The sequence below is a fragment of the Camarhynchus parvulus genome, chromosome 3, assembly GCF_901933205.1.
Source record: "Camarhynchus parvulus chromosome 3, STF_HiC, whole genome shotgun sequence".
NCBI lineage: Eukaryota > Metazoa > Chordata > Aves > Passeriformes > Thraupidae > Camarhynchus > Camarhynchus parvulus.
In genome coordinates, this window is record NC_044573.1 from 33,238,390 (window position 1) to 33,263,245 (window position 24,856).

General features: G+C 37.8%; 1 protein-coding gene across 4 annotated transcripts in view; it reads left to right on the forward strand.

The window, feature by feature from the left end:
• The window catches only part of SPAST (spastin), a 38,809-nt gene extending 17,510 nt beyond the window's left edge, over positions 1-21,299 (forward strand). For 3 of the 4 annotated variants that reach the window (XM_030944846.1, XM_030944844.1, XM_030944847.1), the window contains 12 exons: positions 925-1,058; positions 1,357-1,450; positions 4,734-4,808; positions 6,051-6,122; positions 6,646-6,721; positions 7,263-7,354; positions 9,201-9,280; positions 10,086-10,128; positions 10,724-10,803; positions 12,489-12,559; positions 14,369-14,409; positions 15,658-21,299. In XM_030944846.1, the coding sequence (XP_030800706.1) occupies positions 925-1,058; positions 1,357-1,450; positions 4,734-4,808; positions 6,051-6,122; positions 6,646-6,721; positions 7,263-7,354; positions 9,201-9,280; positions 10,086-10,128; positions 10,724-10,803; positions 12,489-12,559; positions 14,369-14,409; positions 15,658-15,780 (981 nt within the window). In that variant the 3' untranslated portion in view covers positions 15,781-21,299. The remainder of the gene's footprint in view (positions 1-924; positions 1,059-1,356; positions 1,451-4,733; positions 4,809-6,050; positions 6,123-6,645; positions 6,722-7,262; positions 7,355-9,200; positions 9,281-10,085; positions 10,129-10,723; positions 10,804-12,488; positions 12,560-14,368; positions 14,410-15,657) is intronic. The other variant, XM_030944843.1, reaches the window with a different exon arrangement.
• Positions 21,300-24,856: the final 3,557 nt, after the last annotated feature.

Sequence of the window (24,856 nt, forward strand, 5' to 3'; positions counted from 1 at the left end):
AAGAAGCTTTGGATTTAATGCCTTAATTGCAGTATTGTAGCAGCAGAAAGTTTTTGAAAAAACTCAAACTCCAAATTTTTAGCCAGGCCTCTTGAGGTATGCTGCAGAGTGGATTTTAGAAATTGGAGGGCATCAGGTGGGTGCGTGGGAAAAAGGATTTTAAATATAATCACAGTAATAAATACTACTTGTTTTTAAAATTGCATGGGAAGCTGAGTGAAAGTTACCTAGAAGAAAAATAAATGTTACTTCTAGTATGTAAAAGATAGAGAGAAAAGCCTCTTATTCCAGAACTGCAATATTTTTCCCCCTACATGTTCTTCTCTTCCAAAGCATGCATACGTGCACAGGTTGTTTTGCAGACATAGTGAAAAGCAAATTATGCTTAGGCTGGGACTAAAACACAGAAGTCTTACAGTAAGAATACAGAAAATTACAGCATTTCTTTTGACCTGTCTTTTTCCCTTCCATCCTTATTACCCAGTAAAGTGGAATAAAGAGCAGAATGGACTGAACATAACTGTTCTGTTAAAGCATTATTGCTGCTATATTATGAAGACTTTTAAGTGGCCTGTTACAAAGTACAACAGTAGTAGGAATTCTTGCTTATAGGTATTGAGAACCTGAGATGGTTTGTGAATGCTTATTTCCAGAATGTGCTGGGGGAAATACTGTAGTTAAATAAATGAATTATCAAGCAAAAAGCCCTCAAACCACAGACACTTCACCACTGGAACCTAAGATATCCTACTCATGACTAACTGATACGATAGTGTGATTTGTAGCAAAATACAGCAGTAGAATTTTGGGTGTTTGTGAACATGCTGTTTTACTGGAGCAAATGAAATGTAGATCTTATTTTGTTTAACACTACACTTTCAAAGTATTAATCTGGGGTTTTGGTTTTTTCTTCCCCCTCTCCAGGCCGCTCCTAAAAATAGCAGAGCAATCAAGCCTTCTACTCCTACCACTGCTCCTCGAAAAAAGAAAGACACTAAGATATTTAGGAATGTGGACAGCAATCTGGCTAATCTTATCCTGAATGAGGTTGTTGATAGGTAAGTGTGAAGAAAAGTAGGCTTTTCAATCCAGTAAATCAGTTTTGCATTCAGTACAATCTTGGTCCACTTGGAATGAAATTAGTACTTCTACTTTGTTGGGGTTTTTGTAGGATTTTTGGGATGGGGTTTTTTATTGTTACTTTGGCAAAAGAATGTTTTAAAATACTTAACAATGTAAATTGTAGATTTTCTCAAAAGGGTTCTGTATAGATTGTCAAGTGCATTAAATTAGTCAGCTGCGGCTGAAAAAGAGTATCTCATTGTTAGACTAATTAGTATTCCATTTCTTTGTTAGTGGGCCAGCTGTCAAATTTGATGATATCGCAGGGCAGGAACTGGCTAAACAAGCTTTGCAAGAAATTGTTATCCTTCCTTCTCTTAGACCTGAGGTAAGCAACTGGGTATTGTTATCAATCTGTGACAGGGTTAAAGAAATGTGCTGTGCTTCACACATGAAATGATGATTCTTGAATCCTGTTTTTACTGATTATGCAGCTACAAGTAGCTGTGGGGTCCTAGCCATCTTGGAAAAGGAGAATATAGGATTTATATGTTAAAATACTACCATGAAATTCCTTGTCTTCTGGTTAATCTGTGTTGCAGAAAGTGACTGGAGCAAGAAAAAAAAAAATAAACCCCCCAAAAACCCAAACTCATATCAAATCAGTAAACCACAAACCCCTAAAAAAACCAAACAAAACCAAAACCACAACACCCCCACAACCCCATAAAACAAACAAACAGCAAAAGCAAACAAACAAAAATTCTCACTGTTTGTCAGGCTGACTGTTCCAGATAGCTATAGCTGCGTCTCCAACCCTATATGGCCGTGTAAGGGACAAAGCCCCCAACTGGAAGGGTGAAATGGGAGAGGTTTGTATAGGTAAATTAGGTTGTGACACTCTGGAAAAATGTTGCTGTTACTGTGATCATCCTCTCTGTGAGAGTGTTGGTCAAACACTGAATATTTTATTCACAGATGGAAAAGATGCAAAGAAGTGTAGTGAACAACTAAATACACTGAGATATATAAGATTTGAGGGCAGATTGCCTCTTGGCTGTATGGAAGTTGATCATTTAGGCTTTTATTTATCATAGATGGTACCTCAAGTACTGTTTAAATTCAGGCCTAGTCTGCTTACTGCTGGAATATTCTGAGCTACTTTTAAGGAAAAAATAAATTGGTCATTTTCTAAAGCTGAACTTACTAAAAGTTCCAGTACTTTTGAGGGAATTGCAATGATTTCCTGCAGTGCTCTTATGAGATCCCCACTTGGAGTGCTTTGTCCAGTTCTGGGGTCCCCAGCAGAGGAAGGGCATGGACCTGTTGGAGCAAGTCCAGAGGAGGAACAGCCAGATGATCACAGGGCAGGAGCAGCTCTCCTATAAGGAAAGGCTGAGAATTTGGGTTGTTAAGCTTGGAGAAGAGAGGGCTCCAGGCTGACCTTATTACATTATTTCAGTACCTGAAGGAGACCTAAAAGAAAACTGTTTACAAGGGCAGGTAGTGACAGAACAAGGGAGAATGGCTTCAAACTGAGAGTAGGTTTAGATTTGGGTATTATGAAGAAAGTATTCACTGGGAGGATGATGAGACACTAGAACAGGTTGCCCAGAGAAGTTGGGGATGCCCCATCCTGGAGTTGTCCAAAGCCAGATTGGAAGGCACTTTGAGCAGTGGGCTCTTGTGGAAAACGTCCCTGCCCATGACAGGGAAGCTGTAAGTAGATGATCTTCAAAGTCCCTTCCAACCCAGACACACTTTATTATTCTATGATTATTGAAGTAAAATTGCTGTTTGTACTTTTTGCTTGCTTGTGGGTCTCATTTGTTGCATGGACAGTGACTGGAGTTGCCTTGTGGTTTTCCCCTTAGTGCAGCTACTGGTTTTGAGGCAGCGTAGGGAAGAAACCTTAAGCCTGGCATAGCATCACAGAAATACAAGCTGTAAGGAGAAAAAAAACTTTGGCAACAAATGTGTGCGCTCAGATGTTGTTATGCAGAAGGAAGATGTCATTATAGCATCTCTGTTACTACAGTGCAATAACATGTCAAGTGTGTTGTTCAGTGGCACCAGCACTGTGAGCTGGGTCGGAAGGACTTGGAGGTGGGAGGCTTGGAGTGGCTTTTCCAGTAACATGGTATTTTCAATAAGGTTGTCTCATATTGCAATGGGCCTGACCTTGGTGTAGGTTGAGATGTAATAAGGACAGAGAATCCCATGAATTTTTAAACTTTCCTTGGAAGTAGAGAGGGTTGGTTTTATTCCTTATAAATGAGCACAGTAGATGTGGCCTCTGTAGGGGGATACTTAGTTAATTAACACTAGTTCAATTTTGATCTTAATGAGTTTTGAACTCAAATTCATATTTAACAAGCCAATGGCAGTTTTGTAGGAGAGCAAATGTTGTGGTACAGGTGGTAAGCAGGAAACATTGGTTGAAACCATTTCAGTGGTAAGATGCTAATGACATGCTAGCAGTTCAGACCATGTTAAGTATAATTACCTTGTTAACAAAAACTTGAAAAGCTTTGTGTATCTCAGTAATAAATGTCGGTGCAGCTGAACTGTAGGTGATGATCAAGGTGAGAAAGAGTTATAGATTTGATCTGGGCTGTGTGAAAATGGTGGAACTCCCCAAGAATTATTTCAAACAAAAGAAGTCAGACAAAAAATGCACATGGTGGTAAGCAGCATGGAAAGCAGAAGCACTGGAGTGTTCACTTAGTGAACAGCTGGGTAACTACTTTTAGGGATCAGAGTCAAGCACAAACAAAATGCTGTGGATGATAAAATAATAAGAGAAAACACGTCTTGGTCAGTCATGACAGAAATACAACACTGGAAATGGACCTATTTGTTGTCATGGATATTGTGGAAAGAAATGCCTGCAGACAGTGCTGATTACACATGGGATGTATATGAGATACCCTCCTATTGCTTTTGCTTGTTTGTTTGAATTATTGGAAGCTGGAAGGGAGGGGTGAGTATGAGACCAAAAGAGAAACTCTAAAACTTTTGAGGGAAGGGGTAAAGACAAAGTGCTAGAGAAAATAGGCAAGAGTAATAACTAAAAGTTATGTATTCTGTGAGAATTTGTAGACTTGCTTGCACTAGGTGTGGTGGGAGCAATTTTATAGTGTAGGGAAGATGAATCTAGTGCAAAGTGAGAGAGAGATGACTGTCAGTAGCACAGAGAGAGTAGGTGGTTGTTAAGTAATATTTTAAGTAATTTTGTTGAAAGCTTGTCTTCTCAAGTTTAATTTAATAAGGAAAGATGAAGGAGTTCTTTCCATATAGAATTAGTAAGAACACTACTTTAACTCACCTATTGTACACCTTCATTACTCCCTTTTTAACTGGAATTGATGCTTTAAACTTGATAGGCTAGTCTGTCTTGTGGAAAGTGTTTTAAACTGCTTGCACAGTGCATCCAGGCACAGAACAATTACAACATAATTTAGCTGCTGCGTGGGAAACAATAGTGGTGTGCATTAGGTCAAGTTAGTAACAGAGTGTAGTTCTCTCAAAGCCTGCACTGTTGTGGCACTCACTGCTACTGTTACTATCAGTGCTAGACAGTGTCCTCAGTCTTAAACCATTTTCTTGCAAAGGTAAAGTAACATTATATTCAAGTCTTTGATGATAACTCATGATGATGTTCTTTTCAGTTATTTACAGGTCTGAGAGCTCCTGCACGTGGTTTATTGCTGTTTGGCCCACCAGGAAATGGGAAGACAATGTTGGTGAGAAAATCACTTCATGCATGAGTTGGTGGGCTTAAAATGTACCCACAAGGGGTAGCTTTCAGTTTGGGGTTTGGACTAGTAAACTGTACATTCTTACAGAATATATAGTACGGTGTCATTTTATATATAAAACAGCAAAATTGTTCTTAACCCCGGATTTTACAGAGGGAATTGCTAAACTGTTCTCTCTTTAATTATTTTCATTATGACAAGTAATACTTTAAAACTTAAACCAGCAAGTCCAGGTTTCATTTTCAGCAAGAGCAAAAGGAAGTGGGTTCATTGTTTTACACAGCAGTGATTGATCAGAAATTATCTGCTCTCCACTGAAACGTACTAGAAGTACATTTTGGAAATGGGGAGAGAGCACAGTACCAAAAAAAGATATTGTCTCACTTGCACCCTGCTGTGCAAAGAGTGTAAGAGCTGTGGAGCTGCCTAGCCAGAGCTTTTTTCCTCAGCCTGGTGTGCTAAATGGAGGGAACTGGAGCTCCATGGCTGTACATCAGGCAGGGAGCATCGAGTGTCCTGATGTGGCTGAGCCGGGCACATCGTCCTGATCACATGGTGTGGCTGCAGCTGCACTCCTGCTGACACTGGAGCTGGATCAGCTCTCAAGTGCAGGAGTGTGAATGCAGAGCAGCTCATGTAGGCTCATCTGTTATGTTTGACATACTGGAATATAATTGCCAATCACTAAAATTAGATTCTATAAGCAGGGAATCATAATTTCTTGAATATGGTGAAACTGTTAAAGGAGAGGGCAGTCTGAATGAGCATTCCAAGTGATTATTTTCCCTAGCTTTCCTCTGAAAACAGCTTTTGCATAGATAAAGAAGGGGAAAAAACACCGTATTTTTTTATGTGATTTGTTCCAACCGATGCCTTCAATTACCACCCTAAATTAGTTAAAACTGGCTTAGATTTCTATTCAGGATAAATTGAAAGGAAATGAAGAATTTTATTCTTCCATAGCAAGTTGTAGTTGGCTATGGAGCTAAGGGGATTAGAAAAGTCTATGGGAGTCTGGAAATTTCTCTGTTGGTTTGACTGCATAGCCATTCTTATTTGCAAGTGACCTGGACAGAAGTTTTCTGAACCATTTGCAAGGTGCACCCTTTGCAGAAATAGGGGTTTTCAAAACTGTCCATCAGGACATGAGAGGTCACTGTAGATTGAGAGAACTATCTTCCATATGATAGCTTTTAAAAGTGTTTTTGTTTTTCCCTGCTTTCCTAGGCCAAAGCAGTTGCTGCAGAATCAAATGCTACTTTCTTTAACATCAGTGCAGCGAGTCTGACTTCAAAATATGTAAGTAGTGGCTCTAAAATACGTTCACTTGAAAACACCCATGCTTTAATTAGGGCTTAAGAAAGCCAGAGACTTCTCATGAGTCCTTGGTGAACTGTTAGCCTATAATGAACATAGTTTTTAAAAAATGCCTAGTGAAGTAAAAAAAAATTTTGGTTTGTGCTTGTGATAAAGCAGTGTCAAAGGTTTTTTCAGCTTGGCAATGGCAGTAATGCAGATGAGTGGGTGTGGGATTTTCCATCCTTAAAAAGGGAATTAGTTTGGTCCCAGCTCTCTTTCACTCTGGTAATTTAGGCACCAAAATCTCTTGACAGTTAACTCAGCTGTGATCATAAGAGAAGGTGTAGTGTTTCTTTTAAGATGTAAACAATTCCATTGTATGTACTGAACCAGTGATAATCTGAATATGTATAAATGGACTGAGTGTGGTAGGTTACTAGGAAGATTTTCTGTAGGTCCTTCTGTTAGCTGTCCTGTAGTAAAAATTTTTAACCCCCTAAAAACCAGTTTATTGTTATTTTAGGTGGGTGAAGGGGAGAAACTGGTGCGTGCTCTATTTGCAGTAGCCAGAGAACTTCAACCTTCTATAATTTTTATTGGTAAGAGCTTAAATTTTAACTTTTATTTACTTTCTTAAATAATCTTACTTACCAAAGATTAGTAAGTAGTTAACTATTGGAATAGTTGGGTAAACTTCTTCTGGGTAATTTTGCAGCTCAGGACAACTGTCTCAGATATGACCTGCTTGGCAATCAGTAGTTCATATAAAGCATGTTAGATTACTGTTATGTTATTTAGTTGGTGGTAATAGTGGGAAGAGGTGCTCTCTAAAAGAAAAATACTGTACTACCTTTACAGAGTGAGTCCATTAAACTTCAAACGTGAAAATATAGTTTGCTTGTCCTGAGTAGCAGTTTATCATCAGAAAGATTTTTTTTTTCCCTCTCATTTGTGCTTGGCATTACCTGTTCAAAGGCCAACACATCACGCAAGTTTTTAAACTTTCCTAAGATCTGTCTGTCTCCTAAAGAATGAAGATCTGGTCTTCCTTAATGGGGCCTTACATTAGCAAAGGAACTTAGGCAAATACAAATACTTTGATGTTGTATGCTTAGTTAAGTGTATTTCTTTGTTTTTTAGATGAAGTTGATAGCCTTTTGTGTGAAAGACGAGAAGGTGAACATGATGCTAGCAGGCGTCTAAAAACAGAATTTTTAATAGAATTTGATGGTGTAAGTATTTAATCTTGGTATTGTTTGATTTAGCTAAATTGGGTAAATGCAGTGGGTGCCAGTAAAACCTATAGGTGAATTACAAAGTGTTTGGCTGCTGGGGCTTAGCTCAGCCTCCCTCCCACCTCACCATAATTGGCAAACAGCTATTTTTGGTTGTTCTTAATTTTCTACCTGCTTATTGTGATATTTTGGAAGATGCACTGATGGACTGAAAGGTAGTGATCTGGACATGAGCTGTAATAATGTCTTGGAAGATTATGGACAGAGAAGAAAGGATAACAGATGGCAGTAATAAAGGAGCTGTGAGGACAGCTGTTCTTACAGGGCAAGAGGGACATTTCAGGGTCATGGAGAACTGAATCCATGTTTGCAATTGCATGGCTTCATGAATCACTTCTGCAAAGCAAAACAAGATTAAATGTCTTTTAAATAGTTTTTGGTGTCAAAGGAGTGTATGTCACAAGCATGCACTGTCCAGGGGTGAGACTTGAGGAATGAGGATTTCCAAGAGACCAGTTTAGATTTTATATATATATGTATATGTTTATATATATGTATCTCATGTATACACAGTTCTGACACATCAGAAAGATTCATTTCTGTGTTAGTACACCTTTTATTGAATTATAACTTTTTTCTTGGTATCATAAGCTAGAGAAGATAGAATTCAGTAAGATGTATTTAATGGCATGAATGCAATACCCAGGAAGAAGAACTGGATTTCATAGTGGGACACAGACACAAATGAGATCAGAGTATTTTTCCGTCACAGCGCTGTTCTTGTAGTGAATAATTTTAGTTTGTGTTCCATTAGCACAAGGGATTATTGCTACAGTGGTGAAGCAATAGTAATGAGGTACAGGAGGAGCAGATAACAACATGGAGAGGCAGCAAGGTTGGGAAAAACTCCAAAATGGATGAATCATGATGAATAATGCAATGTGACAGTGATATGCAGAGATTATTTACACACACATGCAGAGTTTTCCCTTAAAATGAAAAGGGAAAAATAAGCATAATGTAGAGTGTGTTGACTTAATATTTAAAGAGTAACTATGTCATAGGGTATTTTTGGTGAACCTTTTGAACATGGTATGGTAGCAGTGAACCTGAATCTATGAAGAATTGAACACTAAGCGAATAATGTCTGATAACCCAGAGTTTTCTCTAAAGTTTGGAAGGTCTAAGTCCCCATATTCTGGGGTATAAAACGAGTGAATTGGGAAGGAAATTGCTGTGTCTTTCTGCTATTATGGTTATTTTATAGCCTGTTTTGATTACTGGATTCATGCAAGACCTGTGTTAGATGGATCTCTGTTCTGATTTTGTAGTTCTGGCTATACTTTAGTTTGAAGTTTTGATTCTCACCCTATAGGCTTCAAAACAATGTTTGGTGTAAAAACCCCAGAACAGCAGAATGTCTCTGTTTTTTTCAACATAATTATGTCCTGGTGACTAAACTTATGAGTGCCTTTTATAGTTTTATAGTCTCAGATTTACCAGAAAGCCTTTTTTTTATTTTGGTTTTGTTGGTTTTTTGGGTTTTTTTTTACATTTTCCTGGTTTGACTTTACAATTATCTGAAGAATATTTTAAACCTACGTTAATGGGAAAAAACCCAAAACATATACGTACATACATACATATACACACACATATACATATACATATACATATACATATACATATACATATACATATACACATATATATATATATATATATATATAAAGATCCCATCAGTGTGCTGAATCCATGGCAAGTCTCTAACTGGTTTTGTTGTATTTCTGCATAATGTAGACTGTGTAAACTGAGAGCTGGCTTGCCTTCTCACATTATATAGGTGCAGTCTTCTGGAGAGGACAGAATACTTGTGATGGGAGCAACAAACAGGCCTCAGGAGCTTGATGATGCTGTTCTCAGGTATCAAAACATCTTTTTCTGAATATACACTAAGATGATATTCATTATGAAGAACAGGTTTTGCCTAGTGTGTTGGTGAAATTTTGTAATATGTAAAAGCTGTTCAGCAAGGCCAAATTATTTAACCTCTCAAAGAGGGGCTCTTTTCTTTTGAGATGCATCTGCACAATCATGGTCATCTTGGAATAGTCTGAAACAGTAGTACCTGTTGAGGTCCCATCAGTGGTTTTTAAATTTCTTTAATTTAATATTTTGCTTTTTTGTTATTTGGATCTTAATGGCAAAATAAAGGAGAAAATTTGATCAGTATTCCAGATTGACCAGAAATCTAGTATTTCTTCTCTGTGAATATTGTCCTCTGACATCCCATGCAATTACAGATCTTGCTGTAGATTTGCCTTAGGGCTTTTTTGTTAAAAGTACTCATACTTTATTCTCTTTTCATTCTTGATTGAGGAAAATAGATATGTCAGCATTGCCTGAAGAAATTATTCCAAAGACTTTTTTGTGTAAAAATTAAAGAGGCTTCATTTCATTGCTGGTAGCCAGTGGTATTTCTGCCTTTAGAGTGTTTCCCCTCTTGGAGAAATCTTATAAATTCAGATAAGAGTAAGGTGGCACCAGTAGCTTCTACATATTTTTTGTTTGGTTGTTGTTGGTTTTTTCAAAATCTCTGGTTCTGCTTCCTAGAATTTGATGATGAAAGTGAAATTCTGTCACTTAACCAAACCAAATGTTAGATTTGTATGGGCTAAATAGTTACAGAATAGAGTGAACAATGTATACATATTTGGTTTTTTTTCAGACGCTTCACCAAACGGGTATATGTGTCTTTACCAAACGAGGAGGTAAGTACTGTTTTCCATTCACATTTTTAAGACACAGGCAATTCTTAACTTATCCTTGTGGATGATTACAGTTCCATGAACTAATTTCTGGCTTACCTTGACCATACACACTGTGCATTTATTCTGAGAACTATTTTAAGATTTGTGGGGTTTTTTTCACTCATACTAGTAGCAAATCTGGTGGTAGCTGCTCAGTACTTCTTGACTAGTGAGGTGTTGCTTACAGACTGGCAGACGTGGGCAAGTCTGAAGGAGGACTTAGAGGAGCATGTTTGTTTGGCTGAAGGAGAGTGTTTTATTGCAAAAGACAGAAGTAATTTTCCTAATGTTTGTCAGTTCAACAGGAGATCAGGAATTTTGATGAAGGTTCTAATTCTTCTAGTAGTTAGGTTCTTGGTCTTGTTTTTACCCAGTCCTTATCTCTGCTCCTGAAGAGATGATACTGCACAGTCTAATTGCACAAGCACTATGGGCAAGTTTAAACTGGTGAAGCACAAAAGCAAAACTGACAAAAGTGTAGTTCTGTTCTTGCAACACAATTTTAAATGTTCCGTGAAAACGACTTTTACATTTGATAATTTTATCTTCTTTTCAGACAAGATTGATTTTGCTTAAAAATCTTCTAAGCAAGCAAGGAAGTCCATTAACCCAAAAAGAGTTGGCTCAACTAGCTAGGTAAGTATTTTGTAACCATACTAAATAAATATATTCCTCTACTGCATTCATTCAGACTGTTTAATTCATTCAAAATGTAACTAATGTAAATCATCCAACAGCAACAACATGAATTCATGCATTCGGTTCCCTGTCAGGCTGTATGAAAGTGTTTTTATATATGCATCAGGCTGTCTGAAAGTGTTTTTATATATGCATAGATAGGATACACCCAGTCAGGTTTCTGTTGTTGAAACATGCTCATCAGCTCTTTCCTTTGAGGAGGGAGGAGGGATGCTTCTTTCCACCCGTCCCTCAAGGAGTCCAGCTCTCCTCCCTTATGCAAAAAGATAGCACCAGTTTTGCACTTGGCATTCGTTTCACATAAAAGGCAAGTTCTCTTTGCTGGTGACTTGCTAGGCTTGTTGAATGTATTACCAACGTAGCAGAGCAAGCGCTGGATAATTTTAGGTTCTTTTCACTTTCAAATTTGATTGGGAAAATGTGGGTTAATTTTTCCCTCCTCTTACGAAATAGAGTTGGTTTATGTTTTTCATCTTTGAGATTCACACAGTACTGCTGTTAGTCACCTAAATCTAATAATTTGTGTGAAGGAGATTAGACTAAAAAGCAGCTAGAGCAGGAAGGAGTGAAGACACTCTGTGAGAAACAAAGATAGGCAGATGGATGTACTTCAGTCTGTTTCTCCTTGTGGTAGGACAGCAGAGGTTAGTACAGTCTTGGATGTAGCATTTGTCAGCCTCCTAGTGATGTTGCAGAAGTTGATGTGTAATCCAACTGATTATATTCCCTCTGTGTTTGAAGATTGTTAGCTCAGGCCACATTTAGGCTGCAGTAATAGCTAACTGGAGGAAAAACACAGTATCAGTGTTCTAACTGCAATTATAAGAACCAAATTACAAATGCAACTTGAGTACACTTTTTTTAAAGGATTTAGAGAAAATGTAAAAGTTGAGCATCCTGCCTGCTTCTTTTTCCATCTTTTCTTTGTTTTGAAAGAGAGAAGTATTTAACTTCCATTATGATTTTGTGTTCCTTTGCCCCTCTGCAACTTTCTCTATAAACTGTGACAGACTTTATGAGCTCCAGAAGACTAAGCTCTTGTTGCTGCAGCTAGCCACTGTTCTTACAAGGGTGCTGGTTTAGTTTTTAAGTTTCCCTTTAGGTAACCTGTACTACTCGTTTTCACTTATGTTGGCATTTTGTCTTGGTGGCTTCCTGGTTCAGTGGAGGCCTTTATCCTCCAGAGTGTTTCCCTGGTTAACTTGGATATTAAGTCTAATTCTGGAACCGCTCCTGCAGAGTGTACAGGACAATTGAGGTTTTGGTTTTATGGTAATTGACAAATGTTGATAAACTACTGGTACAGAAATCTCCTACAGAAATAGTAAATGTGATTGGGATCAGTTTTCATCTACAAATCCTAGGTGCTGCTTTTTTTTTTTCCTAGAATGTTATTTGGGACTTGAATATCTGTACTTTAAATTGAATCTGTGAAAGATCACTTACAGTGAAATATAGATCACTTAAACTGAACACACTTCTGATTTATTAAACTTGAAAAATAACATCTAAGTAATACTTCTTCTGATTAAATAACACTTTGATTATCTGCAATTAAATTGATTTGAAGCAGGTTTTTAGTTTTTTCTTCCTCCTTGACCCCACTTTTTCCTTTGCCAAAGAATGACAGATGGATACTCTGGAAGTGACCTAACTGCATTAGCGAAGGATGCAGCACTTGGCCCCATTCGAGGTAAGCTGCAGAGATTTTATTGAGGTTTTGACATTAGAGTTATATTTTCTTGCATCTTTATAATTCTCAAACCTCTGAAATTTAACTTTTTTCATTGGATTTTAGTCTATTATTCATAATAGCATCTTTATAAGATTTACTTACGCAAAACCCTTCAGCATCTCACCATGTGAAAAAGAAAAATTTTGTGTCATAGGAGAAAAGCAGTGTGAAGTGTTTCTCACTGTTTTGTAGGGTTTTTAACTAGTGTCTTTCTGAGGCTGGTGTCAGTTCTGTTGTAGCTAAATTACTACTTGAATAGCAATTGCTGATTGCATTATTTGCCTTTATAAAAGAGTCAGATGTCTTTGAAGTCTAAGGGAAGGAAAACTGAAACAAGCTATTTTATGGGATTTTTCTAGATACAGTTTGAATGGCATAGCTTTTTATATTTTTATCTCTTAATGATGAATTGTGGTCCAGATGACAACTGTGAATGATCTAGAGTTTTACTTACATTTGTTCTTTCTCGGACATGTCTAACTAGGAACACCCCACAGTTTTAATGTGAATACTTTTTTCCAACACCTCCTCTCTTTGTTCTCTTTAACTAGCTACTTATGTGTCCAGTAGCCGCCTTTGAGGGAACTGATCTTGTTTAGTGGAGATCAGTAGCAGGAGTTTTTGTGTAGAAAAGATTGTGAAGATTTGGTGTTAGTTTTCTGTTTGTAGACATACTGTCCTACTTTATAGAAAGGTACTAAAGGCAGGCAGAGCAGAAGTGTTCTGTAATATCAGCCTATTATGTGTAAATAAAAATTGTTACAACTCTCTTAAATTATTTATGGGGAGGAGAGATCTGTTCATGTTTTGTGGGTGTGTTTGTGTTACTATTTTTTTAAATCCTGTAGCATGCATTTTTGCCAGTGCACAATCTCTTTTGAAAGCAGCTGTTGGAATGTAATGTTTTTTACACATTTTCTTTCAGCTGCTGAATTTGTAAAGCACATCTTTTACAATCCTGCATAATAACTGGGAAACAGAACTGCATTAAATGGCTCTCATAAGAGACATCGTGTCTCCTAAGAATTTGAATATATTTATTTAGAGTGGTGGAATTAATAATGTATGCATTTAGGTATGCAAGCTTTACTTTGCTGACAACTCACGTCACACGCAAGTCCATTTCAAGAAGAGACCATGTAACATTGTGCAACACATTTCTTTCACTTGCTCCTTTTTTCCATATAAAACAATACATTTTAAAAAATGTTTTGTGATATTATTCTTGCCAATCCTGTCTAGGTTTTTTCTTGTACTCTCCTAGCAAAATGTTTGCTGTTACATGTTGATACCGTGAGATTATTGCAAGTTACAAAAAAAAAAAATTGGTGAATGATGCAAGAATGTTCAGATCCCATGAGTGCCCATAGGGCAAGAAGCACTGTGATGTGCCCTGCCTGATTTTATTTCAGTGTTCTGTACCTTCTGTTTCCAGAAATTCAGTAGGGAGGTTGTGGATACCACAATTAATATTGGGGAGGTAGCTCTGTTGGCTTGTGTGCGGTTTTCCATACTTTAGGAAAAAGGAATAATTCTGCTATCACTTTGTGCTGCACCTGCAGTAACTGAGTGTGGGAGCAGCCTGGTTGAGGAGCTGATAAATGGGAGGAAGGATGTAAAAACACCATATACCTTTCTTTGCAGAAGACTGTGTTGAGGCAGAAAGGTATAATTTTTAACTGCAGGGTCTTTTTCCAGAATGTTTTATTTGTCAGAAGTGAGGAAAGTTTTCTTACGAAACTCACTCATCTATTTTTATTTTTACAGAATTAAAACCAGAACAGGTGAAGAACATGTCTGCCAGTGAGGTAAGCTGTTTTAGCAGCTGTTATATTCCCCTTTGAATAGAAGGTTTTCTCACTAGAAACTATTAAGGTCCCTTTTTTATGTGTAGTATCATACAAAATAGGAGAATTTTAAGGGGTATTATCCTTTTTAATCACTGCTTCATTAAAGAAAATTCTGTAGAAATAGAGATTAAGATCAGTCCTCAGATGTCAGAGGTTCATGGGTAGTTTGTTGGCTTTCAGGCTTCAGAGCACTTATTTTTCTGTTAGTAAGTCTGTTGTTCTTAATTTCAGCTGACTGTCCTGTCTTTTCCTTCACACTGAACTGCAGTATTTGTTAACTAGCTGATGATGTCAGAGCCCCAACTTTTAATTACTCACAGTGTTACTTCCCAAGAACATTCCCAGAAGTATTACGTGAAATTACTTCTACTCCCTCCACCCCATCTTTACATGAAGGAGGTTAACTTAGGGAGAACCTAAAACAGATTTGTGCATGTATAATACTTGCATTCATTGACATGAACCATCATAAAGAAAAAGATTAAGCTCTTTACCACAAACTGCAGCTGTAAATATGAAAAAAAAAAGGAAGTGATTGGTCATGTGTACAGAAGTTTCTGTTCAGGTGTGTGTGCAAACCATGGTTACACAGGGGAAAATGAAGCAAAACTTCATTTCTCAGTTGCTTTTTGTGTTTAGCCTGAGGTTGTGGCCAAAGCTATAAGCTGGAAGGATTTGTTGCAGGAGGATGACAGTGTATGTGACAATTTGTTGCGATGTCCTCATATGCACCAGCTCACACCACCTACTGAAACAGGAAGAAATGACAAAGTCTAATGGGCTGTTAAGTAACAAGGCAGATCTTACTATTGGCAAGTGTTAGTTTATTAAAATGGTACATACTGGTAGTCTTAAATTACCAGACTCTTGCATCAGGTCATAGAATAATAGAACACCCTGGTTTGGAAGGGACCTTGAAAGATCACCTGGTCCATGCTTTTGTGGGAAAGGGAACTTAGATGAGATTATTTAGCACCCTGCCCAGTCGTATCTTCAAAATTTCCAGCAATGGAGACTCTGCCACATTCTTGGGGGGTTGTTGCAGTGAATGTCTACTCTCTCTGCAAAAATAATTTGTTCTTATATCACTTACATCAAGATGCAGCATTTGTAGAATGTGTTTTATTAAGAATACTCAAGTACTTCCTCTATAAACCAAAGTACATAAACCACTTGTGACCCTGATGTCTTTCATTTTCTGTTTAGATGAGAAACATCAAGCTGTCAGATTTCACAGAGTCTCTGAAGAAGATCAAGCGCAGTTTGAGCCCTCAGACGCTGGAGGCGTACATTCGCTGGAACAAGGACTTTGGAGATACCACAGTGTGAGACACTACTTGAAGTGAAACACTCCTGCCTGGGGAGAGCAGTTGGTGCAGACAACTGGGAAGCAGCCAGAGTTTACAGGACAGATACTTAAGTATCTGTATTAAAACTTGAGATTAAGAGAAAATTATACAATGTGAAATGTGTTCATCAAAGCCTCCTTGCCATTTAGCGAGGATTTACACACTGTAAGTAAGAGCACAACAGGACTTGAAAGAAGTAAGATTCCTAGCAATCTGATTCTGGTTTGAACATTAATATATGTATATTGTTTCTGCTACAAGGCTCTGATGATATTGATCATTGGAGAACCTTTCCCTATGTTGTGTGTGTGGGTTTTTTTGTTTTTAATTTTGCCATGACATTGATGAACAATGGACTTGGAACAATGATGTTCAATTTGAGGTTTGTAAACTGCAGTTCATTTTTTTGACTTTTTTATCCTTAATGTGCCAAATAAAACAATTTCCCTGTGTAGAGTGGAAGAACAGCATTGGGGACTTACGATTATTAAATTGTTAAAAGTAGCCGGTCTGGTATTATTTGTCTTTTTGTTTAGTTGTAATGTGACTGAGTTGTTCACAGGGCAGGTTTAAAGAAGACCTTTGATAGCAGAACAGCAAAAAACCCCAACCTTATAAAACCAATTCAAACTGCCTTTTAAAAGAAAAATTACTAAATAAAAGAATAGACTGAGATACTCATTTAGTGACAGTATTTTCTCTTAATGCATTTTGTAACGCTTTCATTGGTAGAATGTTAGCTTATGCTTACAGTGTACAACTTGAACCCAGCTGATGTTTGAGAGAGTAGGTGATGCTAATTGTTGAGTTTCAGAAATGACGTGTTTCTACTCTGTATTTTGGTCTCTTTATGATAATTGAAAGTAAAATTTCCATTGTGATAATTTTTTTAATCTCCACATGTAAGCATTTAAATATGAGGCTACATGTTTAATACATGGCACACATTAATGTTTTTATAGCTTTCATATGTTTCAGTTTATATATTAAAGTATGAAACACTCAACTGATCTGCTTTTTTAAAAAGAAACTGCATCTTTGTACAAATACTTGTTTTTATTATATAAATGACAAGCTATTAAAAAAACAAACTCCTAAATTATAGCCTTTAAATACCATAATAAAGGAAAGCATTTTTGCCTTTACTTCTAAGGGCCCAACATCTTGTTTACAAATTCTGCACAGATTAAACACAGATGTTTGCAAGGCAGAACACTAATTCCTTGTTAAAGCAGGTTTGTGGGTTGTTGGGTTCTTTTTTTTTTGGTTGGTTTGGTTTTTTTTTTTACACCTCTCCCAACTTAGTGATACTGCGAATTGTTTATTGTTGTTTTAATGAAAATATGTTGTAAGTGTTGTTTGCTTTTGGTCTTAACAGAAAATTTTGTTTTAATTTTTCATTTAACTTATTTTTTTGAACTACTTACCTGAAAGTTGACTATAAATAATATATTATATGTATATATGAAAAAAAAAACAACCCTAGCTGAGAGATGCAGTTGTAGGTATAGTAATACTCTGAGAGGACTGTGCTCACTGTGTGGTATTGAGAAGTAGCAGAAACTGTCATCCCTTTGAGATGCACATATGCAATATGTTTGGGATTTTTTTTTTTTAACCAGAGATGCTTTTAACTGATCTTAAGATTAAAAGTGATCAAATAAGAGAAGATTGTGTTCTACTATTATGCCTTTTGAAATAGTCTAACCAAACTACTTCTAGCCTTCTAAGGATAGGACTCTCTCAAATTTGTATGTCTTTTGTAAATGAAAGGTGACTTTGGTTCCTCTGATTCACTTTTCTGGAGAAATGCTAAAAGATTTCAGATTCTGAAGTCTCATGTCTTGTTTTGCCTTAGCTCTGCCTTCAGTAGACCATCTCTGTTGTTGGAGATTCCTGAGTGACTTGATCCATATTTGTAATATTCTTCATATTGCTAAGCATGAATATTACTGTTGTATTAGCATCTGCCACATAGCTACAACTAAGAAAGGGCCTTGGTTTTATTCATAAAGCTCTGGTAGACATTCCTTGAGATCCTTTGCAAATGAGAACTTTGAAGATAATGCTTCTGGTTTTGAGTGTTTTTAAATGATTGTTACAAAACTGTTGGTTTTGTCCACTTAATTTTGAGGGACATACTGGTTATTTATTTCAAATGCATACTCATTGGCATGGGATAGGTACCTGAAATGTTGAGCTAGAGGTCCTCATCCCCTCAAGCAGCACCAGTATGCAGCACAAGGAGTCAGAATCACCAGCTGCTACATAAAAAGAAAGGGACCAGCCCTTTCACTAATTTGTGCAACCATTTCAGGTCAAGAGAATCTGTGTGACTGGTACAGCTGCTTTTTGGTCTTCTATTATGCCTGATTGTTTTCTGCTTAGTGGATGAACTACAGCCCTATAAATTAATGCTGGAACACAGTAAAAAGAAGAAAATTTTGTTCTGCAACATCAGTTTGCCCCACAGCTGCTGGATTCTTGGCCCATGGCCAGGTGCTGTTTGGTTCATAAATCTCCTTTAAATGTCTTGTCTTATGCTATTTTCTGAATAGTGTCTTTTAACAGTAATTCTGTTCTACTTAAGGCATTATCTTGCATCTTACTCTTCATTTTAAATGTACTAAGTCCCAGCTCAGTGATTCCATCTGTATGTTGGATTAACTATGTATAAGAGCAGATCCGGGGAAAAACAACCACAATGGAAAAAAACCACCAAACCTTCCTCCCCCCCCAAAAAAAACCAAAACCACCCCAAATTACCCATATTTCCCAAGACTGTAGTTCTTACACAGAACTTTACCAGCTGTATTTTCCATAAAATCAGGTTATGTTCTAATACAATGCCTCAAATTAGGATAAACAGGACAGCAGCTTGGGTGCTTTTAACTTTTGTGAAGACTAGCAGTTCATTAGCTCTCTGGACTGATTTTTTCCTTTCTTTTTTTCTTTCCAGCCCCCTTCCCCCCCTTTTATTTTCTGTGAATCTGCCCACTGCTAGTGAATGAGCAACTTGACCCACTTTTTTGACATGATTAGTAAGCAGCTTGTCTGGCTCACTGCCAGTGTGTTTTACTGACTTTCAAGTGTAGAAGTTATTGGAGGGAGAAAATAAAACCAACCCAAACCCCTTGTGTTTTTCGAACAACCTTCTTCATATATCTTCCTGTTTTTGCTAAGCAGGAGCCACATTTTTTGTCTTTCAACATACTGGAAGAATAGTATGTAGATTTCTCTTTCTCCTTAAAATGAGAATATTTTCTGTGTTATGATGCTCCCTTTGCTAATGTTGACTTTTCTGTGGACTACAGCAAACCTGTACAGGTTCTCTGCGTATGCAAAGACAAAATCAATACAGAATACTAAAGATAAGCCTTAAACTAGGATATTTATGCACAAATAAATCTGTCTTGTTAGTTTCTTAGACTTTACAGCTTTTAGAGTATCAGAAATAGGCATTGTGCCCCTGAGATGTATTGCTGACTCAAAGCCCATTGCTAGGTACTGTTCTGTTGAATATGGCCCTGCAACTTTATGTAGGTAACAAATGTGATAATAACACTTAAAATGAGTAAGAATGGGATCTCTGAACTGAGGTGTGTTGTCACTGCACTAATTAGAGACTATCGCTGGTTTTTCTGTTCCATTCTCACGTGTTTTTAAAATGACAGTTTTTATACATATAACTCAATTCACCTTACCTTCTGGTGTAGAATAAATAGTATTTTTTCTATTCTAGACAAGTGGGATTTAGAACTGCTTTGCATTGCTATCATGTCCCTCTTGTGAAATTTAAGTACTTTGGACTGGGAATACTGAAGTCAGATATGCTGGCAAATGGAACTGAGACATCTGTTCTGAACTGGAAAGCAGCATTCTCCTTAGGGTTTCCTTCATCACCTGTGGTGAGACTTGGTGCCCTAGATTTTCTTAGTACTTTCCTGCCCAAGACATGGATGATGCATAGCTGTGCCTAGGACGTGCTTCTCTAGCTTCTCCAGTGCTTTAGTGATGCTTCTGCATGTGGCAGCTTTGGGAGGGGGCCAGTGCTACTGTACCTGACCAGGTTTTCATTCATTTTCTGTGGTGCCCTCAAGCTTTTGTGATTCTTTAAGTTGTTGGGGTTTCTACCAGATATCAAAAATGGAATGAAGAGTAGCAAGCAGGTAGTCAATGCAACTAGTTATCTCAGTCATTGTGCTAATTAGAGGCAGTTTTATTATTAGTTTCTCTTGAGCTGCTGTTTAGTGTTGAAGAATGTTGTTTTACTGACTTATGTGAATTTTCATGCTTAGGATGATCTGCAGCTATCCTAAGAAATGACCAATTGATCAGCTATTTTTTTTTAGAATTTCTTATTTAATTATAATTTTCAGTATCTTTTCTTTTAATTACGGCAATTATAATTCCACAGGATGAGGAAGTTAAGCTGTCACTTCCTGCAAATACAAAATCATCTTGTAAAATATGGGGAAATGTGTATTCTGTTTTTCCTGCTTTTTGTGTAAATCATTAACTGTCTGAGAGTGGAAACTTCTTACCTTGTCAATAACTACCTCCTGAGTTCAGCAATAATTGGCAAGGTACACACTCCTCCGGTGCATTCAACGTACTGGCTCAACACTGCAGATTCTTCAGAGTCTGATGTTTTAATTTGAAAATGCTTGACATTACTTCTGGAAACTATGGTGAAGAGCCTTGTTTTGCTGTAAGACTTTCCTTGCCTTCATAAAACACACTTCTTAAAAAACCCTTTCTTCAGAGAAGTGGCTTTGAGGATTAAAGGTCGGTGCTCCGTAGTTGGTTAATACAGGTGCAGTGCTCAAAGATACCGGGGTGTGCCTCTCAGTTGTACAGGATTCTCTCCCATTAGAAGTGGGGAAGAAAGCATTTTGTCTAATAGTCGCACACCTGTCACAGGGACTGCAAACACAGAAGCTGGTTTTGCCACGATTCCCATTTTTAGTCGTCTGAAGGGCTAGTCAGTATTTTTGAGAAATTTGTATTAAAGTGATGAAAACCAAAGGTGAAGACAAAACACCATACCCCACCCCTGTAAAATATATTGGACAACTCCAGTCTGGGATGGGATTCATTTTTGCATTTTGTTGTTTAGAAGCACTTTTGTTTCATTGTTCTTTTAAGAATGTTTTCTGAAATGTTAAACACCATTTTACTAATAGTAATGTAAAAAAGCATGACGAGCAGTCACATAGCTTTAGCTTACAATAAAATGTTTTGTTTGTCCTGTTATTACTGTTTTCTTCTCTGTTTATCAGATAAAATGTCCAAAACTAAAAGCCTTTTCATTAAACTTGAAGCCTATTAAATTGCTGCTGGTTAAAAAAAAAAACATTTAAAAACATCAGGTGTTGTATACCAGATGATGGAACAATAAATATGTAAATAAATCAGTTTCTAAAGAACATAACTCAAGTTCTTAAAACTAATGTAAACAGAAGTCCTACTTCCTAAATAAATGTGCTTAAACTGAAAGTGTGTGCTTATCCTAGTCTTGCTAGATCATGGTGAAAACCAGGAGTTTTCGCATAACTAATTCTGGTGGTCATGGGGAAGTCCTGAAAATTTTGGAGCAAATTTGCTTGGCCTCAAAATGGCTTTTCTTTTGCTTGGGGGAGAGTGCTGCTGTTAATTCTGAGTTAACAATATAATTTCTTATCCCCATTGCCCTACCATTTGTAATTCTCTGTCTTGAGGCTGCATCTGGACTGCTTACAGCTATGGGGTGTGTTCTGTTATTACAGTTACATCCTGAAGATAAAATTAATCAAACTTTTATTTTTTAAAGAGTAATTTTAATATTACATATCTGGCATCATTGGGGGTCTCCCAAAAAACAGCCATGACCACTGCCTTCCACACATCATCATGTCAATCACTGCTAAAACAAACCATCCAAATAAAAATCAATACAGCAAGGAGGAAAAAATCCCAGCGTTTTGGACAGAAGCATGTGGGCTATTCCTGCTTCTGTCAAGGAATAATTCCTTAGGACAGAAAGACATTACTGGTGTCTATCCAAGTTACCTCTCTTTGGCTGAAATACTACTGCTTGGAGGTAGATTTTGAACCACTAAAATGATTTCTACTGGTAATTTTGTGTGTAGGTTACAGACATGAAAATATTTTATTCTTGTAGAGGAGATAATCAGATAAATTAAAATCAGTGAAGAAAGAAGAGCATGAAAAAAACATATTCCACCATTTGCTATTTTGAAATCTACAGAGATTTTGGTTTTGGCAGCATACTGTGGACTGAAGTTTATCTTGGACTCATTAAATTCTTCCCATTCCAACCAAGGAGGAGAGACAAGGCTGCATGCCCAGCATTAGATGCTGGTATATCTCAGATGTTTATTTCTGTCTTTTAGTGCTCTAAGTTTGCTAGAGAAAAGTGAGAAAAAAGTAAGTTAAAACTTGTTGGGTGGTGGGGGTTTTTCTTTTTTGTTGGGTTTTTTTTTTGGTTGGTTGGTTGGTTGGTTGGTTTTTTGTTGTTGTTTTTTGTTTTGGGGTTTTTGTTTGTTTGTTTGGGTGGAGTTTGTTTTGTTTTGGGGGTTTTTGTTGTTGGGGTTTTTTTTCCCCCCAATCATGCCATCTTTCCGCAAATTTCCAAATACGTTGTGAACTTGTGAAATCCAGTCTGCTTCCTACAAGGGTTCATATGGCTCTGGAGAAGGCAGTTATGCAACTTTCCCTAAGTTATTTTTTATTCTATGTATCATGATAAAACAGGAAATACATGTACTGGTGAAGGCAGAAAAATACAATTTAACTAAAATCCATCTCTCAACACTGGTGAAATTATTCCAGGTGCTATGTTGCAGCTATGTTAAAAAACCCCACATTTTTCAGAATATCAGCCTACAAACAACCTATTGAGCAAAGTGTGGTGGTTTTTTTACCACACAGTTTTGAAAATTCCACTTTTTTGGGAAGTGTATACTGTAAGAACAATATGTTCTAAGTCTGTAACTTCTGTTATTTTCAAATCTCATTTTAGTAATTTCTAAAGGGCCTCAAACTTGCCTCAGTAAGAGTTCCTTGAAGACTCTTAGTTTTGTTATATGCAGAATGCTAGTGTCAGCTGTGCTATTGTAGAAATTTTCTTCTGTGAAGACACTTCCTCAAGTGCAGTTTCTAATAACTAACTACTGGCCTCTTCTTGGAGGAAGAAATACCCTGTGACATCAAATCAAAAAGCCCAATACTATGTCAATAATGAAGGAACCAAACAACTTTGTGGAGCAAATTATACAGTGGTTCATCAGAGTTCTGATTTCTTCATTACATATGAATGGAGGCAGCAGCTGCAGTTTGAATTTCTTGCCTGTCATCCAGATTCTATAAAACACAAATCTATTTTCTGCAAATAGTTTCTAAAACGTCTTCCATACACTGGAAAAAAACTTACTGATTACAGCCAAGAGCTTAGAATGAGGTCTGAGATGTTAAATATATCTTAAGGAGTACAACTGCCTGATAAGTCTGATAGTTGTTCTTAATTAATGATACCTCTAAGGACCAGATAAACTCAAAATCTAGAAAGTAAAAATTATTTTATATATTTTTTAATCAATAATAAAATCACATGTTCTGCAAATGCACAGGAACAAGAGACAATACACACAATTGTGAAGCACATTTAACTGTGAAGCAGATTAAAGACTGGCTTGTTCCTGGTTTAATTTGATATACAGGCCTATCTCTCACCCACAGTCAGGTAAGTATTTTGGTATGTTTTACAGAACAGGTGAGATGCAAATAACATTTTTAACTATGGGTTCTGGAGAACTGAATAGACTCTTTAAAAGAACAAAAATTAAGGCAGTGTTACAGAAGGTTGTTTCAAGTTTCTTCCTAGGCACAATAATCTGTCTTAATAAAATATCTCACTTCAATTTTTATTCCTCTCTTTCTCACTTTTACTTTGCAAATAATAATAAATAATAAATAAGCTGTTTTGTGAATAAATCTTTAAGTACATTCAATCCCATGCAGGTGCCTTGCAACACAATTTTTCTTATGAGCTCGCCGAACTTCCAGGATGATTTCTGTTCTGGATTCCGTTGTACTTTCCATGCAAAGCGTTCCTGCCGTACACATTCCTTCTGACAGGAACTTCTGGGCACAGTGTGGCCATCTGCTGGCCGCCCAGCCCGGGGGATCGCTGTCACCTTGTGTGCCGGCGTTCCAGAGCCTCGGGAGCGGTAGTCAGTGGCAGAATCCTCTCTCACAGTCCGCTTTGGATAGCAGCTGGCTCTGCGGTGGGGCTGGGCTCTGCACTGCCATGCTTCCAATGTTCATCATATTCAGAGAAACGAGAGCACGTCTAAGGATCTCAGCACACAACAAAGTGACTAAATTTTCAACATAATTCCTGTAGTTTGGAGAGCTGCTGTCCGTTGGGGGTTTTGCTGGGGAAAAGAAATGCCTTTCGCAGGCTGTGTCCTGAGGGCCCTTAACGCCGGGTACCGCGGCTGGCGGTGGGGACGGAGAGACGCTCGTACTGGGAAGCAAACCCATCCTTGTGGAATTGCTGGAGTATCATGACAGACTATGACAGGCCCAGGACTACGACTGTGTAGTCGTAGTCCCTTAAACTGTGCCATGGCAGGTTTAGCTTGAATAACTAGGAAGAATTTCTTCACAGAAAGGGTGGTTAGATATTGGAATGGCTGCCCGGGAAATGGTGGAGTCACCATCCCTGGAGGTGTTTAAAGGAAAGACTGGACGTGGCACCCAGTGCTATGGTCTAGTTGGCATGGTGGTGTTTGGTCACAGGCTGGACTGTGATGATCATAGGTCTGTGATGGTACCAGCCGTGGGAGCCCTTTCCTTGGCTCTTGCAGGCAGCGGGCAGACGAACGGCAGAAGTGCGGGGAGGCGGCAGACAGGACTTTATATCCCAAGGCGGGCCTTCACCTCAGCCTGCCGCCGGCCGGGGAGGAGGGAGGGAAGGGTGGCTCGGGCCGCACATCCCGCGGGATCGGGATTGGGATCGGGACGGAGCCGCAGCCGGCTCCCGGCGGGCG